The 15,571-nt window shown below is 48.0% G+C and overlaps 1 protein-coding gene and 1 non-coding gene across 2 annotated transcripts; both read left to right on the plus strand.

The window, feature by feature from the left end:
* The first annotated feature begins 1,429 nt into the window (after positions 1-1,429).
* LOC135810118 (BUD13 homolog) lies at positions 1,430-15,381 on the plus strand. Its single transcript, XM_065323581.1, has 3 exons — positions 1,430-2,358; positions 4,233-4,417; positions 14,613-15,381. The coding sequence occupies exons 1-3, from the start codon at positions 1,700-1,702 to the stop codon at positions 14,783-14,785; spliced, it is 1,017 nt and encodes a 338-aa protein (XP_065179653.1). The 5' UTR covers positions 1,430-1,699; the 3' UTR covers positions 14,786-15,381.
* On the plus strand, positions 14,896-14,969 carry Trnai-aau (transfer RNA isoleucine (anticodon AAU)). Its single transcript has one exon. It is a non-coding gene; the product is annotated as a tRNA-Ile (tRNA).
* Positions 15,382-15,571: the final 190 nt, after the last annotated feature.

Below are 15,571 nucleotides of genomic sequence, written 5' to 3' on the forward strand. Positions count from 1 at the left end.
CTGCGTTTCCCTTGTTTTTTTTGTTTCTGTAGCTGTAAGTACATGCACAATGCATAAAGCTACTGGCAGTACTGCTGTTATCTCACCTTGACATTGCATATTTGTCTTCTCTATATATCATATCACGCCTGGTTAAATGTTGTAGTTTTAGCAACTAATGGACTCAGATGGAGAGCAACTAATTACCTTTATTCCCGTAGCTATGCAGAAGACGTTACTTCAGTAACGTCTGGCGCTAGCCAGGGTCCACACAGCTTTAATTTGGTATTTGTGTGTTTGTTTGTTTGTTTGTGTCACGCCTGGCGCTATCCCGTATCTGACGGCAAAAATCATAGGGATGTTATACATTTTTCAATTCTCCTATTTTTTCCAGGCATATCCTGGGATTCGAACCCGCACTATCGCCCTACATGCATTCCCCCATACACTTCGCATTCATACCCATTCTTCCAAGTTGCTTCACGTTATGATCTTGCGTTTGAAAGCCCTATTTGAATATTGCGGCCAGCTGTATGTGGCCAGCTGTGTTTGATGGTACGGTACGGGAGACGGTGTCGTATTACCCTCGATCGTACCTGTCCCGTACCTAACTCTACCGTACCGTACCATCAAAGACGGCTGGCCACAATGCATATTCAAATAGGGCTTTCAAATGCAAGATCATAATGTGAAGCAACTTGGAAGAATTAGTATGTATGCGAAGTGTATCGGGGGATGCATGCAGGGCGCGATAGTGCGGGTTCGAATCCCAGGTTATGTCTTAAAAAAAAAGGAATTTTTTAAAGAATTTTATAACATCCCTATGCTTTTTTTGTCTAGGTCATCAAGGCAAAAAAGCATAGCGTAGGGCCCTGAGCTTCCAAGCTCTCTCGTTGCTATGGTCTCCTGAGTAATTTTATCATTCCCTGCAGTATTCTGATAAGGGAACGAAAACGTTCTATTTTGTTGGAATTATTGAATCATTAGTTCGTCACAGAGCACAGTCAAAGCGCTGACCAGGAGTTAGTCACAAGTACATCACTGATTGTTACAAGCAGTTCACAGGTTATAATACAGCTGGTGCTGTTTCTAAGTTGATTACTGTGTATCTCGAATTCGAATTGTACTTACCTTTGCATACCTTCAGAAAGCCCCTTCTGCAGCTCTAGTCCGTCCTAGTGTAGGTTCTGCTCTGACAAGGCTTGCCTTCACCCTGTGGGTGCTAACATTCTCTGACAGGATAGGGTTGAAATTGTTTTCAAATCCTTTCAGGCTTCAGCACAGATCTTCGTTTTCCTTGTGTTTATAGCTGTCGTTTCTCAGTTCTTACTTCCTTTGGCATTTGGACGTCTCTTGTACTACTAAGTTGTAGTCTAGCTCTGTTCAGCTGTTTGAATTATTTTCTGACTTTCTTTGATTTCCGGTTTTTGTGCATCGATCCACGTGATGTCATCACCGTAGCAACGCGTTGTGTCGCCAGAAAACGCACGTCGATCGATAATTATCGTGATCCCTGTTTTCTAAAAAATATCCCTTCATGATTTGATTTTCATGTCAGATCAGCTGTTGAATGAATGGAGAAAAGTCGAGGTGAAAGTTCGGTGAAGACTGAAGTGTTCTTAGCTATACTGGCTCTTTTTAGTATCCCCCCTCAATTGTAAATGAGCCACGTACCATATCAACTTGGTACCTTGAGAGTAAATGAGATTTGATATCGAAAATGGCAAGCAAATTGGATTATTTGAAACGCTACATGTCGACGGAAGATTGTGAGGGTGGAGGCAAAGCAAAAAAGAAAGTCCGTCGGAAAAAAGTGAAAGGAATGGTTATAGTAGACGAAGATCTCACTGCCAGATCAGCTGCTTTTGGAGGCGACTCTGACGGTGACCAGCCAATTGTAGTCGTGGAAACCCAAGATACATCACCACCCCGAAGAAGGCAGCATAAAAAGCAGGGCCGTAGTTCGGACAGTGGAGACGGTGGAGATGCATCTCCACCGCGAAAGCGGCGACAGCAGATGGAAACCCAAGATACATCACCACCCCGAAGAAGGCAGCATAAAAAGCAGGGCCTTAGTTCGGACAGTGGAGATGCATCTCCACCGCGAAAGCGGCGACAGCAGATGGAAACCCAAGATGCATCACCACCCCGAAGAAGGCAGCATAAAAAGCAGGGCCGTAGTTCGGACAGTGGAGACGGTGGAGATGCATCTCCACCACGAAAGCGGCGACAGCAGACGCAGGACACTCGGACGGCTACAGTATTCCGTGATAAGAAGACTGGCAAGAAGATGGATATTGCCTTGGAAAAGAAGAAGAAACGCGAGGAGGAGGATGTCAAGGCAGCAGAGCTGGAGAAGCAGATGCAGTGGGGGAGAGGGTAAGGACAGGTTTGTTTCAGGGATTTGATAGACACGGGAGAAAACATGGCACACATAAGCTCGAAAGACCCTGAGTAGAAATCGCCGGAACCTCGGAATGTGCAGATATATAACAACTTTCCAATTTTTTTACTTTCATCAAAAATTGAACAAAAGTACCAAAGATTTGACTCTTCTCCAACGTGGATATACAGCGAGGAATACCCGAAAATCGATAAAGAAAGAAGCCTCCAGTGACAGAGAAGCAACAAAAAGAAACGGAAATTTCAAAAAGGGCTCAGTCCTATTGTGCCCTAATATATCCCTGGATCAGTTTTCTGGAGAGAAACGGGTGAGCGAGTTTGGGCCAAAGGAACACAGCACGTCACCACTCGTCGTTGGTAAAAACTCTTGAAAAAATCAGCAAGTATCAATTTTCAATCGCACCCACAATCTCATAGTTTTCTATTTTGCTCGGTTCAAGTGGTCAGCACGCCCCATAGGATGATTTCCTGCTATCACTATCCAAAAGTTCTCAAAGAAATACTCATGGACAGCCCACTCCCAGATGGGTTTTCTTGTGGTGTGTCGAATCGTGAATTATGATACCCTGTGTAGGCTTGAACATAAGGTGAGTCACACACAGTCCACGGGCATCTGCGCCGTGTCCTCTACCGGGTCTATAGAACTCCCTGGTTACACTGGCGTATCCAGCATAATGCTAGAGACGTATAAGTAGGTGGTAAAACTAGCAGAGAATAGCCCATGGGCACTACTGTTGTCTAATTGTAGCACAGAGGGTCTTACGTAGAGTCTGCTAGTACTGGCACACACCCTAGCCACTGATAAGCAGAGCAGGATGCACATGCCATCATGTGCAGGTCAGGCATTCTCAACGGCAGAAGAGGAACTAAGAACGGACTCTGCAAACTGATGACGGGCCCGACTCTGGGTGTCTCTGATAGGTCGCCGACAGTAGAATTTCTGAATTTCTGGAAGTTGTTCACACTCTTCCACCCTACTACCTTGATAGTATCATCCGCAGATATAGAGGCCGCGGCGGCCTGCAAAGCACATGCATCACGTGTAGAATGGCCCTTGAAAGTAGAAGTGTGAATGGCCGCCAAGGCCGATACGTACCCAGTGTACAGTCAGCTATGCCATCATGATACTGATCGGTGAAGAACTGTGATAATGGTGCTGATGCCAGGTGGTGAAACAGGGTCAAACTACCTTGCAGTGCACCAGCCACTGCAGCCGTCTGACCAGCATTGTCTTCAAACTGCTTTCGCCTGCTTTCGCCTGCTTTGTTCCGCGCTCTCGCAAAGTCACATTTAGGGTTCCCAGTAAAAAGGCAACATTGCCTGTTAGGAAATCCCTACCAAAATAAGAAATAATCATAATCATAATAAACTGCACTTTGCTATCACCGTACTCCTGGTGGCCATGTGCCTCTGATTACCAAACTATGACGACCAGCAGTATTCTACTGTCGCCTTACTCACCCTGGTGACGCGTCTCTGTCCCAACTATGGCGATTGTGCCTCTGCTGCCGCCGTGTTCGTGGTAGTGACGTGTCTCTGCTATCCGAAAGATTACGATCAGTGGCATGCCTTTGTTGCTGCCGCTTTCTTGGTGGTGTTGCATTGCTGCCGTCTGATGCCTGGCAAGTCGAGATACACACAGCTGCAGATAGAGTTTCTGAATCACTCTCTGAAGACACATTGAATATAGTAGCCACATGTCAATTTGACTTGTCCTCTTTAAACTTTGTTTGTGAATGTACATGTAGACTCGCTGTTCACTGCTCCAGACACTGTATTTGGTCAGTTCATTGTTGATGTTGTATTTAGCCTGTGTCTTACTGTGTCCTATTCCTCACTCTCTGGTCCAGACTCGTTCAGAAGCAGCAGATGGCGGACAAGGTCGATGACATGCTACACGAGATGAGCAAGCCTCTGGCACGGTATCGAGATGACACTGACCTTGATCGGATGCTGCGTGACGAAGACAGAGAGGGAGACCCCATGCTGGCATTCATGAAGAAGAAAAAGACGAAAGTCGACCCGACCAAGCCAGGTATAGTGTTGGTGCTGTGCTAGGTGTGTCTGCGAGGTGCCCTTTTCCGTTAATTTACAGGTTCCAGCCAAAAGTACAGTATTGTTGATTAAGCGTAGAGTGGTCGTTTGTTAAGCCTAGTTCACATTCGACGGGACGCGACGTAAGGATCGACGGGACGGTCTGACGGCGTCCAATGTGAACACCAGGAACGGGAACGCAACCGTACTACCGTACAGATCGGGAAGCGACGGGAAGAGTTGGATCGATCCAACTTTTCACACCGTAGACGGGGACGCAAGCGTACAAAACGGTTGCAATTCGAATGTGAACAGAAGACGGCGTCGTGCGCCGACTACTCCCGATTCGTACTTAGATATTTTTAGCATTTCGAACACTGCGCTTCCCATGATAACTCACACAATGGCTAGCACGACTTGAGTTGAATTTTAGCAACATAAGATCTCATGTCACTTATTTTATTTAGGGATAGTTCAGAAGCGTGACAGACGAACTATTCTATCATTTCCTGGGGCTATTATTTGAATGCCACAACTTTCAGGGCTAATTTTTTGTTCTTCATGAAAAACTGGTATTGTTAACTTGATTCCGCTTCTTTCAAGGAGAAATAATTGAAAAGAAGTCCCGAAAACGAGAAATTAGGTCCGAAAGTTACCCCGTCACGGACCGTGCCTTATGACTCGCGCCGTTCGACGTTGAACGTCGCAACGACTGCTGCATGTCGTGTCGTACGAATCGTACAGGATTTTACAGCTCACCCCAGCCCTCCCGACAAGCCCTTACGTCCCGTACCGTCGGCGTTGCGTCGAATGTGAACTAGGCTTAACTCTCCTGTGTGTACAAGTTGAGATACGAAATTATTTGTATACACCAGTGTCTGCTCCAGCGCCGGGTGAGCCGGGTAATCCACCCGGTTGGGCGGCGCTTGGACCCGGTTGAAAATATAGTACAGGGTCACCTGTGACCCTGTTGGTACGTCTTTACACTTTCCGGAACTTTGAAAGGACTGACTACATGGCTTGTATGTGTCAGATTAATAGGGGTGAAAGTTGGCACTGAGATCCCGAGTTCGAGTACTCTGATTTTCTCCGATCGAATATTCGAGTATTCGAGTATTCTTGATGTCCTAAGAATTCGCACACTAAAGGCCTTTAAATTTTGTTAAAAATCATGTGATACAACCCTGATTGAACCAATCGGCAGTCCTTTTCTCGAGTGTATTGGTTGGTGGGTCATTTGGGCTCTCTCTACTGGTGAACAAATGTTAACCACACCTCTGCACATCAATATCTGCCCACTGCTGCTCTGAAACTGCAGATTTCTGTGGTAAATGCATGTACCATGTATGAGCGAGTACTCTGATTTATTCCGAGTACGATTATATTAATTTTGAAAAATCCAAACGAGTTGTTGTGAACCCTCTGGTTCTCTAAAGTATCAGGAACGAACGACCCCACACGGCACGAGGACAACTATTTATAGCATGCAAAACAGCGTACATGCAAAACATAAGCATATAAAACTGGACATAACAGCGTATACAGCAAAAAAACACACACAGCGCATATAGCGTATGCCATGCAGCAACATCAGCGGTACGGCGGAGTCGAAAGACAACATTGCGACGAATACAACGCCATAAGCGCGAAGGCCTTTCCCAATTGAGAACTGGTGGTTTGCAACATTCTCCCCACCAAAGGGCTTCTCACCGCCGTACAACAATGCACACAAGTCAAAAACGATCCGGGGATCTGACTATGCGCCCAGAACGCGTCATCTCCTGCTGCCGCGGTGGTGGTAACGGTGCTGACGGTTCATACGCTGGCTGCTGAGCGACGATAGCAGGTTGAGCGGTATCTGCAAGCCCAGGAGCCACGTCCTGTGACGATACTTCTAACGGCACTAACCTTTGAATCGGCCTCAACAGGGTACTGGTACTCAACTTAACCTTGGCAACACGACGCTTACCATCTCGACCAGGGAATAACTCGATGATCCGTCCCAAACGCCAGAACTGTTTGCGCTTGGTATCATCGAGAACAAAGACAACATCACCCACAGCTAAAGGGCGGGACATGGTCTGTTGGTGTTTGTTCAGCTGACTTAGGTACTCCACCTCCCAACGATTCTTGACATGCTCCAGTGTCCGACTTAGGTAACGCAATCTCGATGACATCTGCGCAGCGTCCAGGGTACCTGCTGGCTTCTCTGACGACATCCAGATGTCACCCATCATCATTGCAGGGGTTACTGGTGGCTCATCCAGGCTATCAGACACATAAGTTAGCGGACGACTATTCACCACTGCTTCAACCTCATACAAGAGGGTCTCAAGCTCCTGGACCTTCAGAAACGCTGTTCCCATTACCTTTTTCAAGGCACTCTTCACTGTACCAACCATTCTCTCATAGAAGCCTCCATGCCATGGTGCAGCTGGAGGATTGAACATCCATGGCACACTCAGTTTGTCAGATGCCGCCTTGAACGTTGTAGCGTTGTCAGACCTGATCCGAGACGGCAAACTACGTCTCGCGACAAACTTCCGAAATGCTATCAAGAATGACTCAGTACTTAAACTATCGACCACCTCCAAGTGAACTGCTCTGGTGGTGGCACACACAAACAATGCTATCCATACCTTCGGAGATGACTCACCACGGCGCACGTACAACGGACCAGCATAGTCGATGCCGGTAGTTGCGAACGGCCTCTCGTGAACAACTCGGTCTTCCGGCAGCGGCGGGCAGACTTCTGAGGCAGCCTTAGCCTTGTAGCGGCGGCATGTAACACATCGCTGAGTAATGTTGCGTAGCGCCCGTCGACCACCGATGATCCAAAATTTCTGACGGATGAACGACAAGACTCCTTCTACACCTTGGTGCATCCTTTCAACATGCATTTTCTCCAACAGCAACTCGGTCAGATGATGTTTGCCTAACAGGACTGGGTGCTTGGCTCCATACGCCAACTCGCTGTGCTGAAGTCGTCCCCCGGCTCTGAGCACTCCATGCTCATCCAGAAACGGTGCAAGCTGATACACCTTCGACCCAGGCTTCACTGGTTGACCTTGCTTGATCAGCTCAAGATCCTCAGCGAAACATGCGGCTTGAACGATGCGGTACAATACGTTGTCTGCTGCAAAATAGAGTTCAGCACGAGGCTCAGTGTGCTTCCACTGCAACATCCGAGTCACCATGCCCTGTGCCCTCGACCATTTACTGAATCGGAGCCACCATTCCTTATCAGATTCTCGACTACAGGTGGTGGCTGACACTCGTACCTCTACACTGGACTCATCTGTAGCTGCGGTTGAGGATGCGGTGGGCCAGTCATTGGGCTCCGTGATCCAGGTTGGTCCGCCCCTCCAGAACGGACTACGGATCTGCTGTGCACTACTCCCACGCGACGGTAAATCTGCTGGGTTGTGAAGGCCCGGGCAATGGTTCCACACAATGCCGACCTTCTTCGATATCTCTTGGACTTGACTGACGCGGTTAGCCACAAATGTTTTCCATTTGTACGATGGATTACTGATCCAATGAACGGTAGTGAGACTGTCAGTCCAGCCATAGACTTGCGTGACGGTCACACGCAGCTCCTTCACCACAAACTCAGCGTAGCGAGCCGCTAGACATACTGCTTGTAACTCAAGGCGGGCTAACGTGGGCGGAGACACAGGTGCCACTTTGGCCTTGGCAAATACCAAGTGCGACTGTCCATTGACGACGGCATACAAACAACATCCAAACGCTTTCTCACTGGCATCGGCGAAGGCATGAAGCGCAATCGGCGTGTCAAGATTGCAGCAAATCCAACGTGGTATGTCAATGCTCACCACTTCGGCCAACTCTCCCCACCATTGCGCACATGCGGCTGCGATGCCATCAGGCAACATATCATCCCAGTCGCCTCCGACTTTCCAGGCTTGCTGTAGCAGTATCTTTCCCGGCACAACTGCCGGTGCTGCTAGACCTAGCGGATCAAACACTGATGCAACACACTTGAGGAGGGATCGCCGGGTCCAAACAGACGGCCTATCGGACTCGCCTAGCGCTGCTATGCTGAGCAAGTCATCACTGGTTTTCCATTTCAGACCGAGGACTTTATCTCCGGCCTCTGGATCGCACGGGATTTCGTTGCCTCGCCACTTGCGTAACTCCATGCCAGCATCCGTAAGCACACGCACGCTGAACTCTTGCATCTCCTTGGCTTCCGAGGCATTTGAGACACTAGAGACCAAATCGTCAACGTAGAAACTCGTGAGCAAGAGATCAATACGATCTCGCTCTTTGGGTGCAGACAACGCCCGTAGCTCCTTCAAGTGATGCTGAATCACCGCAGTAAGCATGTACGGCGAGCAGTTTACGCCAAATGGCAGTTTCGTTAGCCTCCAGGTTAACAGTTCATCGCTGTCGCTTCGACCGGGCCACAAGAAACGCAGGTACGGACGGTCTTCGGGATTAACCGCGACCATGAAGAAAGCCTTGCGGATGTCCGCTTGCAGCGCGCTCTTATATTCACGGAACCGTAATAGCATACCTGCGAGACTCGGCAATAGCGACGGTCCAGGGTCAACCATGTCGTTCAACGACTTGCCATCTGGAGCCGTCGCCGAGGCATTGAACACCACTCTTAACTTCGTGGTTGCAGCGTGCTCGCGGAATACACCATGATGCGGTACATAGCACCCGGCATCGCTCTCACATGGCTCCAGCTCAATTGCTCCAAGCTCACGGTACTCCCTGATCAGCACATCATCATAGAGCGCACGCTTTCCATTCCTCTTCAGCTTTTCAAGAAGCCGCGTTGCGATGACTCTAGCTTGAGTAAAGTTATCCGTTGGGCGACGCTCATTTCGCCACAAGAGACCCACTTGGTACCCGCTGCCCTGGCGACATAGCGGGAACGATGGCAGGTGCTGATGTTGTTCTGGAGGTTCATCCAACTGCCATAGTTGTTCAATGTGGGCTGTGACACATGACACGGTCACCGGCTGACTGTTTCGACTTGGTGCAGACGCTGGACCAGATAATACATTACCTATCTCTGTGTTCCACACCGTCTCACCATTAACTTCCTTCTTGCTGTGACCGCGTTGATATAGTCTGCACCAATCAGCATATGTATTTCGTCTGATGTCCCTTGTTGAGGCTTGTCACTCAGCTCTACTCCCCAACTGTGCCACTGCGCAATGGTCTGCGGACTTGCGCACTTCAGGTCCAGCTCAAGCGTTGGTTTCACGAACGCGCGTACCCGAATGCTAGCGGAGCTACCCTGGATCGTGATGGCGTACTTATCCATGCGCTGTTGGGTTGGTTCCGCGCCGAACGGCTTCACCTCTACATTTTCAACCCCAACGTGTGGCTTTCTGGGCTGTCACACACAATACAGTCACTGGGCCACTGCCTCGTGGGGCGGACGCTGGACCAGATAACCTACATTCGATCTCCGTGTTCCACACAGTCTCGCCGCTTACTTCTTCCGTGCTAACCAGTATCGCCCTTCTCATTTTCTCGGCTTCTACGCCTTGGGCTTCTAAGTCTCGCGCCTCTAACTCTTGCGCCTCTACGTCTTGCGCCTCTACGTCTTGCGCCTCTACGTCTTGCGCCTCTACGTCTTGCGCCTCTACGTCTTGCGCCTCTACGTCTTGCGCCTCTACGTCTTGCGCCTCTACGTCTTGCGCCTCTACGTCTTGCGCCTCTACGTCTTGCGCCTCTACGTCTTGCGCTTCTACGTCTTGCGCTTCTACGTCTTGCGCTTCTACGTCGTTCGGCCGAGACTCCAGCTGCTTCTGAGCGTCTCCGACCGATGTTGCCACGCTCTGTACCGACGCAGTGGGCCTTGGATCTGATCCTCCCACTGGCTTCAAGCACTCTTCTGACCGCTGCTTGTCTGTAAGCAAAGTCTTACACGCCTTGTCCGGCGTCCTTCCGGGCGAGGCAAGCAAATCTCGCTTTGCTTCCTCATAATATGTACTGACGGCGATGCGCTCAGCCATCTTCTTGAGCTTTTCGTTAAACTCTGCGCGGAGCGCACACTCTTGCCGTCTAGCACTGCGCTCTTCAAACTCCTCGCTCTGTCGGAGCCTCTTCTCCACGTATTCTCTCAACCTATCGCCTTCAAATCCATACCGAATTCCGTTGGCGATAAAGCTGGCTTCAATGATCCATAGTTCCTGTGCCATGCTCGCTTCGTATCCTGGCGTGGTCGCCAAATGTTGTGAACCCTCTGGTTCTCTAAAGTATCAGGAACGAACGACCCCACACGGCACGAGGACAACTATTTATAGCATGCAAAACAGCGTACATGCAAAACATAAGCATATAAAACTGGACATAACAGCGTATACAGCAAAAAAACACACACAGCGCATATAGCGTATGCCATGCAGCAACATCAGCGGTACGGCGGAGTCGAAAGACAACATTGCGACGAATACAACGCCATAAGCGCGAAGGCCTTTCCCAATTGAGAACTGGTGGTTTGCAACACGAGTATTCGAATATTCGGTTTAATTGTTTCACCCCTAGGACTCAGATACTTCTTCTTCTTTCGTAATTTTCTAATTCCTGTCCTCTCTTTTCTAAATGCGGCTTATCCATTCGCCTTTATATCATTGGGCCTAGTTCCCGTTTATTCCCGTAGCTATGCAGAAGACGTTACTTTAGTAACGTCTGGCGCTAGCCAGGGTCCACACAGCTTTAATTTGGTGTTTGTGTGTTTGTGTCACGCCTGGCGCTTTCCCGTATCTGTCCCGTACCGTACCGTACCATCAAACACAGCTTGCCACATACAGCTGGCCGCACTATTCAAATAGGGCTTTCAAACGCAAGATAATAACGTGAAGCAACTTGGAAGAATGAGTATGAATGCGAAGTGTATTGGGGAATGCATGTAGGGCGATAGTGCGGGTTCGAATCCCAGGTAGTGCCTGAAAAATAGGAGAATTGAAAAATTTATAACATCCCTATTCTTTTTTTGCCGTCATCAAGGCGGTAGATGGTGTCGTACTACCCTCTACCGTACCTGTCGCGTACCTGTCCCGTAACTGTCCCGTACCATACCGTACAATCAAAGACGGCTGGCCACAATGCATATTCAAATCGGGCTTTCAAATACAAGATCATAACGTGAAGCAACTTGGAAGAATTAGTATGTTTGCGAAGTGTATCGGGGGATGCATGCAGGGTGATAGTGCGGGTTCGAATCCCAGGTTATGTCTAAAAACAAAAAGTAGAAATTTATAAGAATTTATAACATCAAAAAGGCGACGTGGAGACAATAATCTTAATAATGCAATGAATATAACTAAATGCGCACTCATTGATAATTGTGACAAGAAAACGTTCTGGAATACATTATTCGTCCCCATGGTTGTGATATGAATGCGCATTTAGTTATATTCATTGCATTATTTATAACATCCCTATGCTTTTTTTGTCTAAGTCATCAAGGCAAAAAAAAGCATAGCGTAGGGCCCTGAGCTTCCAAGCTCTCTCGTTGTCTGAATTAAAATAAACCAGCCAACCAGTTAAGGTATGTGACTCGGCTGGTGAGACAGCGCCAGGTACACGTGTACCCGGCTGTCCTACAATCCTAGAGCAGACACTGTACACGTAATTATTCCGGGCTCCTTAATTAACCCTTTGACTGCTGCTGGGAGGTGCACCAGGGCCCTAAGGACCAGCAAAGCGGGTCGTATATTCAGTGCTGCCAAACCGTCCGATTTTTGAAGGCTCTTCCGAAAACCGGTCCGAAAAGGGAGGGGTCCGAAAAGCAGCCAAAATGTCGGAGATCATTACTTTCCTATGCAGAAGTCCTGTACTTTCACTTTTCAGCTCACCCGTGGCCAAGTCTCTGCTGCTCTTGTTCTGCCCCCCCCCCCCCCCCCCCCCCCGCTAACACCCGGTATGGCTTCAGTGCAATTTCTTTTTTGGGCGCTGCCAGGTGGAATACACTTCCACCGGCTTGCCGCATGTCTAGTTCACCAGCTGAATTTTGCTCATCCATCAAATTATACCTAGGGTTCCCTGAAAAAAGGCGCTGACGCCTGTTGGGAATTCCCTAGTAAAAGAAGAATAAATAATAAATAATAAAACTGAAGGCACAAATCACTGTACATTTGCTTCTAAAAAGGCTAGCGCTTGGCTGTGGAAGTGCAAAGTAACATGCCTGGATCAGGCTGGATGGCATATACACTGAAAGTCTGTACAGCTACAGTCTACAGAGTCAGTGTGCGACCACACTCATCATTACAAAATTCATGACAACTCTGGGGTTACCATGGCAACGAAGCGAATTTTCATGGTGTTTTAGGCGATATTTTGAATTCTCTGTAAAAAAATTGCCGAGGAAAATAATTCGTACGTGGTGGTGAAGGGTGTCCGATTTGGGGCGAAAATAAAATTTAATTATTCCCGTAGCTATGCAGAAGACGTTACTTCAGTAACGTCTGGCGCTAGCCAGGGTCCACACAGCTTTAATTTGGTGTTTGTTTGTGTGTTTGTGTGTTTGTGTCACGCCTGGCGCTATCCCTTATCTGTCCCGTACCGTACCATCAAACACAGCTGGCCACATACAGCTGGCCGCAATATTCAAATAGGGCTTTCAAACGCTAAATCATAACGTGAAGCAACTGGGAAGAATGAGTATGAATGCGAAGTGTATGGGGGAATGCATGTGGGGCGATAGTACGGGTTCGAATCCCAGGTAATGCCTAAAAAAATAGGAGAATTGAAAATTTTATAACATCCCTTTTCTTTTTTTGCCGTCATCAAGGCAGTAGACGGTGTCGTATTACCCTCGACCGCACCTGTCCCGTACCTGTCCCGTACCTATCCCGTACCGTACCGTACATTCAAAGATGGCTGGCCACAATGCATATTCAAATGGGGCATTCAAATACAAGACCATAACGTGAAGCAACTTGGAAGAATTAGTATGTATGCGAAGTGTATCGGGGGATGCATGCAGGGCGATAGTGCGGGTTCGAATCCCAGGTTATGTCTAAAAACAAAAAATAGAAACTTATAAGAATTTATAACATCCCTATGCTTTTTTTGTCTAGGTCATCAAGGCAAAAAAGCAAAGCGTAGGGCCCTGAGCTTCCAAGCTCTCTCGTTTGGCAGCACTGTATATTTACTGAAAACACACCACATGTAAAAGATCAGACCTGGCATGCGTTCTCTAACTTTCAAGGTCTTTAGCTTCCTGGAAAGCTACTACAGGGCATAAAATAACACTCGGACATCGGTTAACACACGGTTCACAATCGTTTTCATGTTTGCGACATCCTTATGCACTAGTAGTACTATGCACGTGCAAAAGTTGAACTTCCTTCAACTTCCGCGACAGGTGCCTTGCGACTGCACGCGACAGCTCGCGACAGGCAGTTTCTTGTCGCAACTGTCGCAAATCGCGTGTTGCGTCGCAGAAAGTTGTATTGTGAATCGACCTTAATTTTTAGTCCCAGATTAGACACGGATCAGCGGGGGGTATTCATGTACGAAACGCTTGACAGCTTCTTGCGCGCTGCCACTACCCACTCAGGCAGTGCAGCAGGCTTGTCTGCTTCCTAGTCGGGAACACCTTGGCCAACAGTCCTCCACTTACTGCAAAACGGCTAATTTTAGCGCCGGTGATATTTTAGCAAAGGGAGTGTTTTCGCTTGAGTTTTCCGCGCCAATCGAAATTTTGCATGTACAGTTCACGTACTGGTCATCTGGGTTTTTTTCATCTCTGAAACTCGGATAGCTGAAATATTTCAGGGGCAGAGACCAGAACTGGACGTTTGGCCCCTTCTGGAGCAGCATCAGCTGATGCTTGCACTGGCCAAACCATCTCTGGCCCTGTTGAAAAGGTTAATTTTTCAATGAGCATTACTGTCGCTTTTGGCTAGTGTTGTATTTAGGGGTGAAGTGGCTACCCTTTAAGGTAGCTGGAAACTATATCAGATTTTCAAATTGGCCCGAAATGTCTGGGATGTGAAGTATGCAGTGTCTTCAGTGTGTCATGTACATGTAGAGATGAAATAGCCAACAAAGTAGTCGGTCACCATCGATATTGTGGAGTAACGAGCACCCCAAAATTGGATGTACCCGGATCACACTTTTCACCCCTATTTCAAGTATTATTTTATAGTTTACTGATCATATTTATTTTCCTCTTTTCGTCTTGATGTTCCGTGTACCTGCAGTTCGACCGGTGTGGCAGGGCCCGTTCCCTCCGAACCGCTACAACATACGTCCTGGACATCGCTGGGATGGTGTTGATCGCTCCAATGGCTTTGAGAAGAAGTGCTTTGAGATGAAGGCTAGGCAGAAAGCAACGGCAACGGAGGCATACCAATGGTCTGTGGAAGATATGTGAGACTTGCTGCAGCAGCTTGAGTTTTCTGTTTTTGTTTGCAGTTCATTGAGTCTTTCGAGCGATTCAATCCACTTGGTGGTAGGTGGCGAATTGATGAACAGTCTGCATGAGCTCCCATAGCTCAGTCGGTTAGAGCGTCGTGCTAATAACGCGAATGTCGCAGGTTCGAGCCCTGCTGGGAGCACGCTCTTTTTTCTTTTTTTCTTTTTTTTAGATCGGTTGTAATTGAACTCATCAAGTTGTCTGTTGATCTGGACAGTTTTGAGATGGTTGTATTTTATGCTTGGCTTTGACTTGTTGTTTAGTGTAGCGTCTCTTTTTGTTAGTGCACGGATTTTATTTTTCTCTCTAAGTGCAACGTGGTGGCTGGCTCCATCATGTTGCACCACTAGTACTGCCCTCCCCTGTACTGCCCTGCCCTGCCGGTCAGATGGCTCTGTGTTGTTTGCGCTTGCTCCGTAGTGTATGGCGGAGATTGCGTCTCGTGTGCGTTCGTGTATGCTTGCTTATGCTTGAGTTTTACTCTGTATCCACGCTAGTATTATAAATTTTGGTCACGCCTGAATGATGAAATCTTGAATTTTCTGGACAATCTATGTTTGTGTGCCCAAAGGAATCGTGATGACAGGTCACAGTGTTCAATGCCTATGGCAGAGCGTAATACCAAGCACTGATAATACTACTGTAATGTCGCGCATAAAAGCTGTGCTTATTTCTGTGAAGCCGATATCAGTGCTAGGCTTCTATTCAAGTCAGGCTTCTATTCGAACCACGTATCTCTATGTA

The sequence above is a fragment of the Sycon ciliatum genome, chromosome 2 (genome assembly GCF_964019385.1).
Source record: "Sycon ciliatum chromosome 2, ocSycCili1.1, whole genome shotgun sequence".
In the NCBI taxonomy this organism is placed as follows: Eukaryota; Metazoa; Porifera; class Calcarea; order Leucosolenida; family Sycettidae; genus Sycon; species Sycon ciliatum.

What these genes read in the sequence shown, in the direction of transcription:
- LOC135810118 (XM_065323581.1), top strand. Translation starts at nt 1,700, where the DNA reads ATGGCAAGCAAATTGGATTATTTGAAACGCTACATGTCGACGGAAGAT. An exon ending in CAGATGCAGTGGGGGAGAGG is followed by an intron (nt 2,359 to 4,232) that starts GTAAGGACAGGT and finishes TCTCTGGTCCAG; the next exon opens with ACTCGTTCAGAAGCAGCAGA. An exon ending in AGTCGACCCGACCAAGCCAG is followed by an intron (nt 4,418 to 14,612) that starts GTATAGTGTTGG and finishes GTGTACCTGCAG; the next exon opens with TTCGACCGGTGTGGCAGGGC.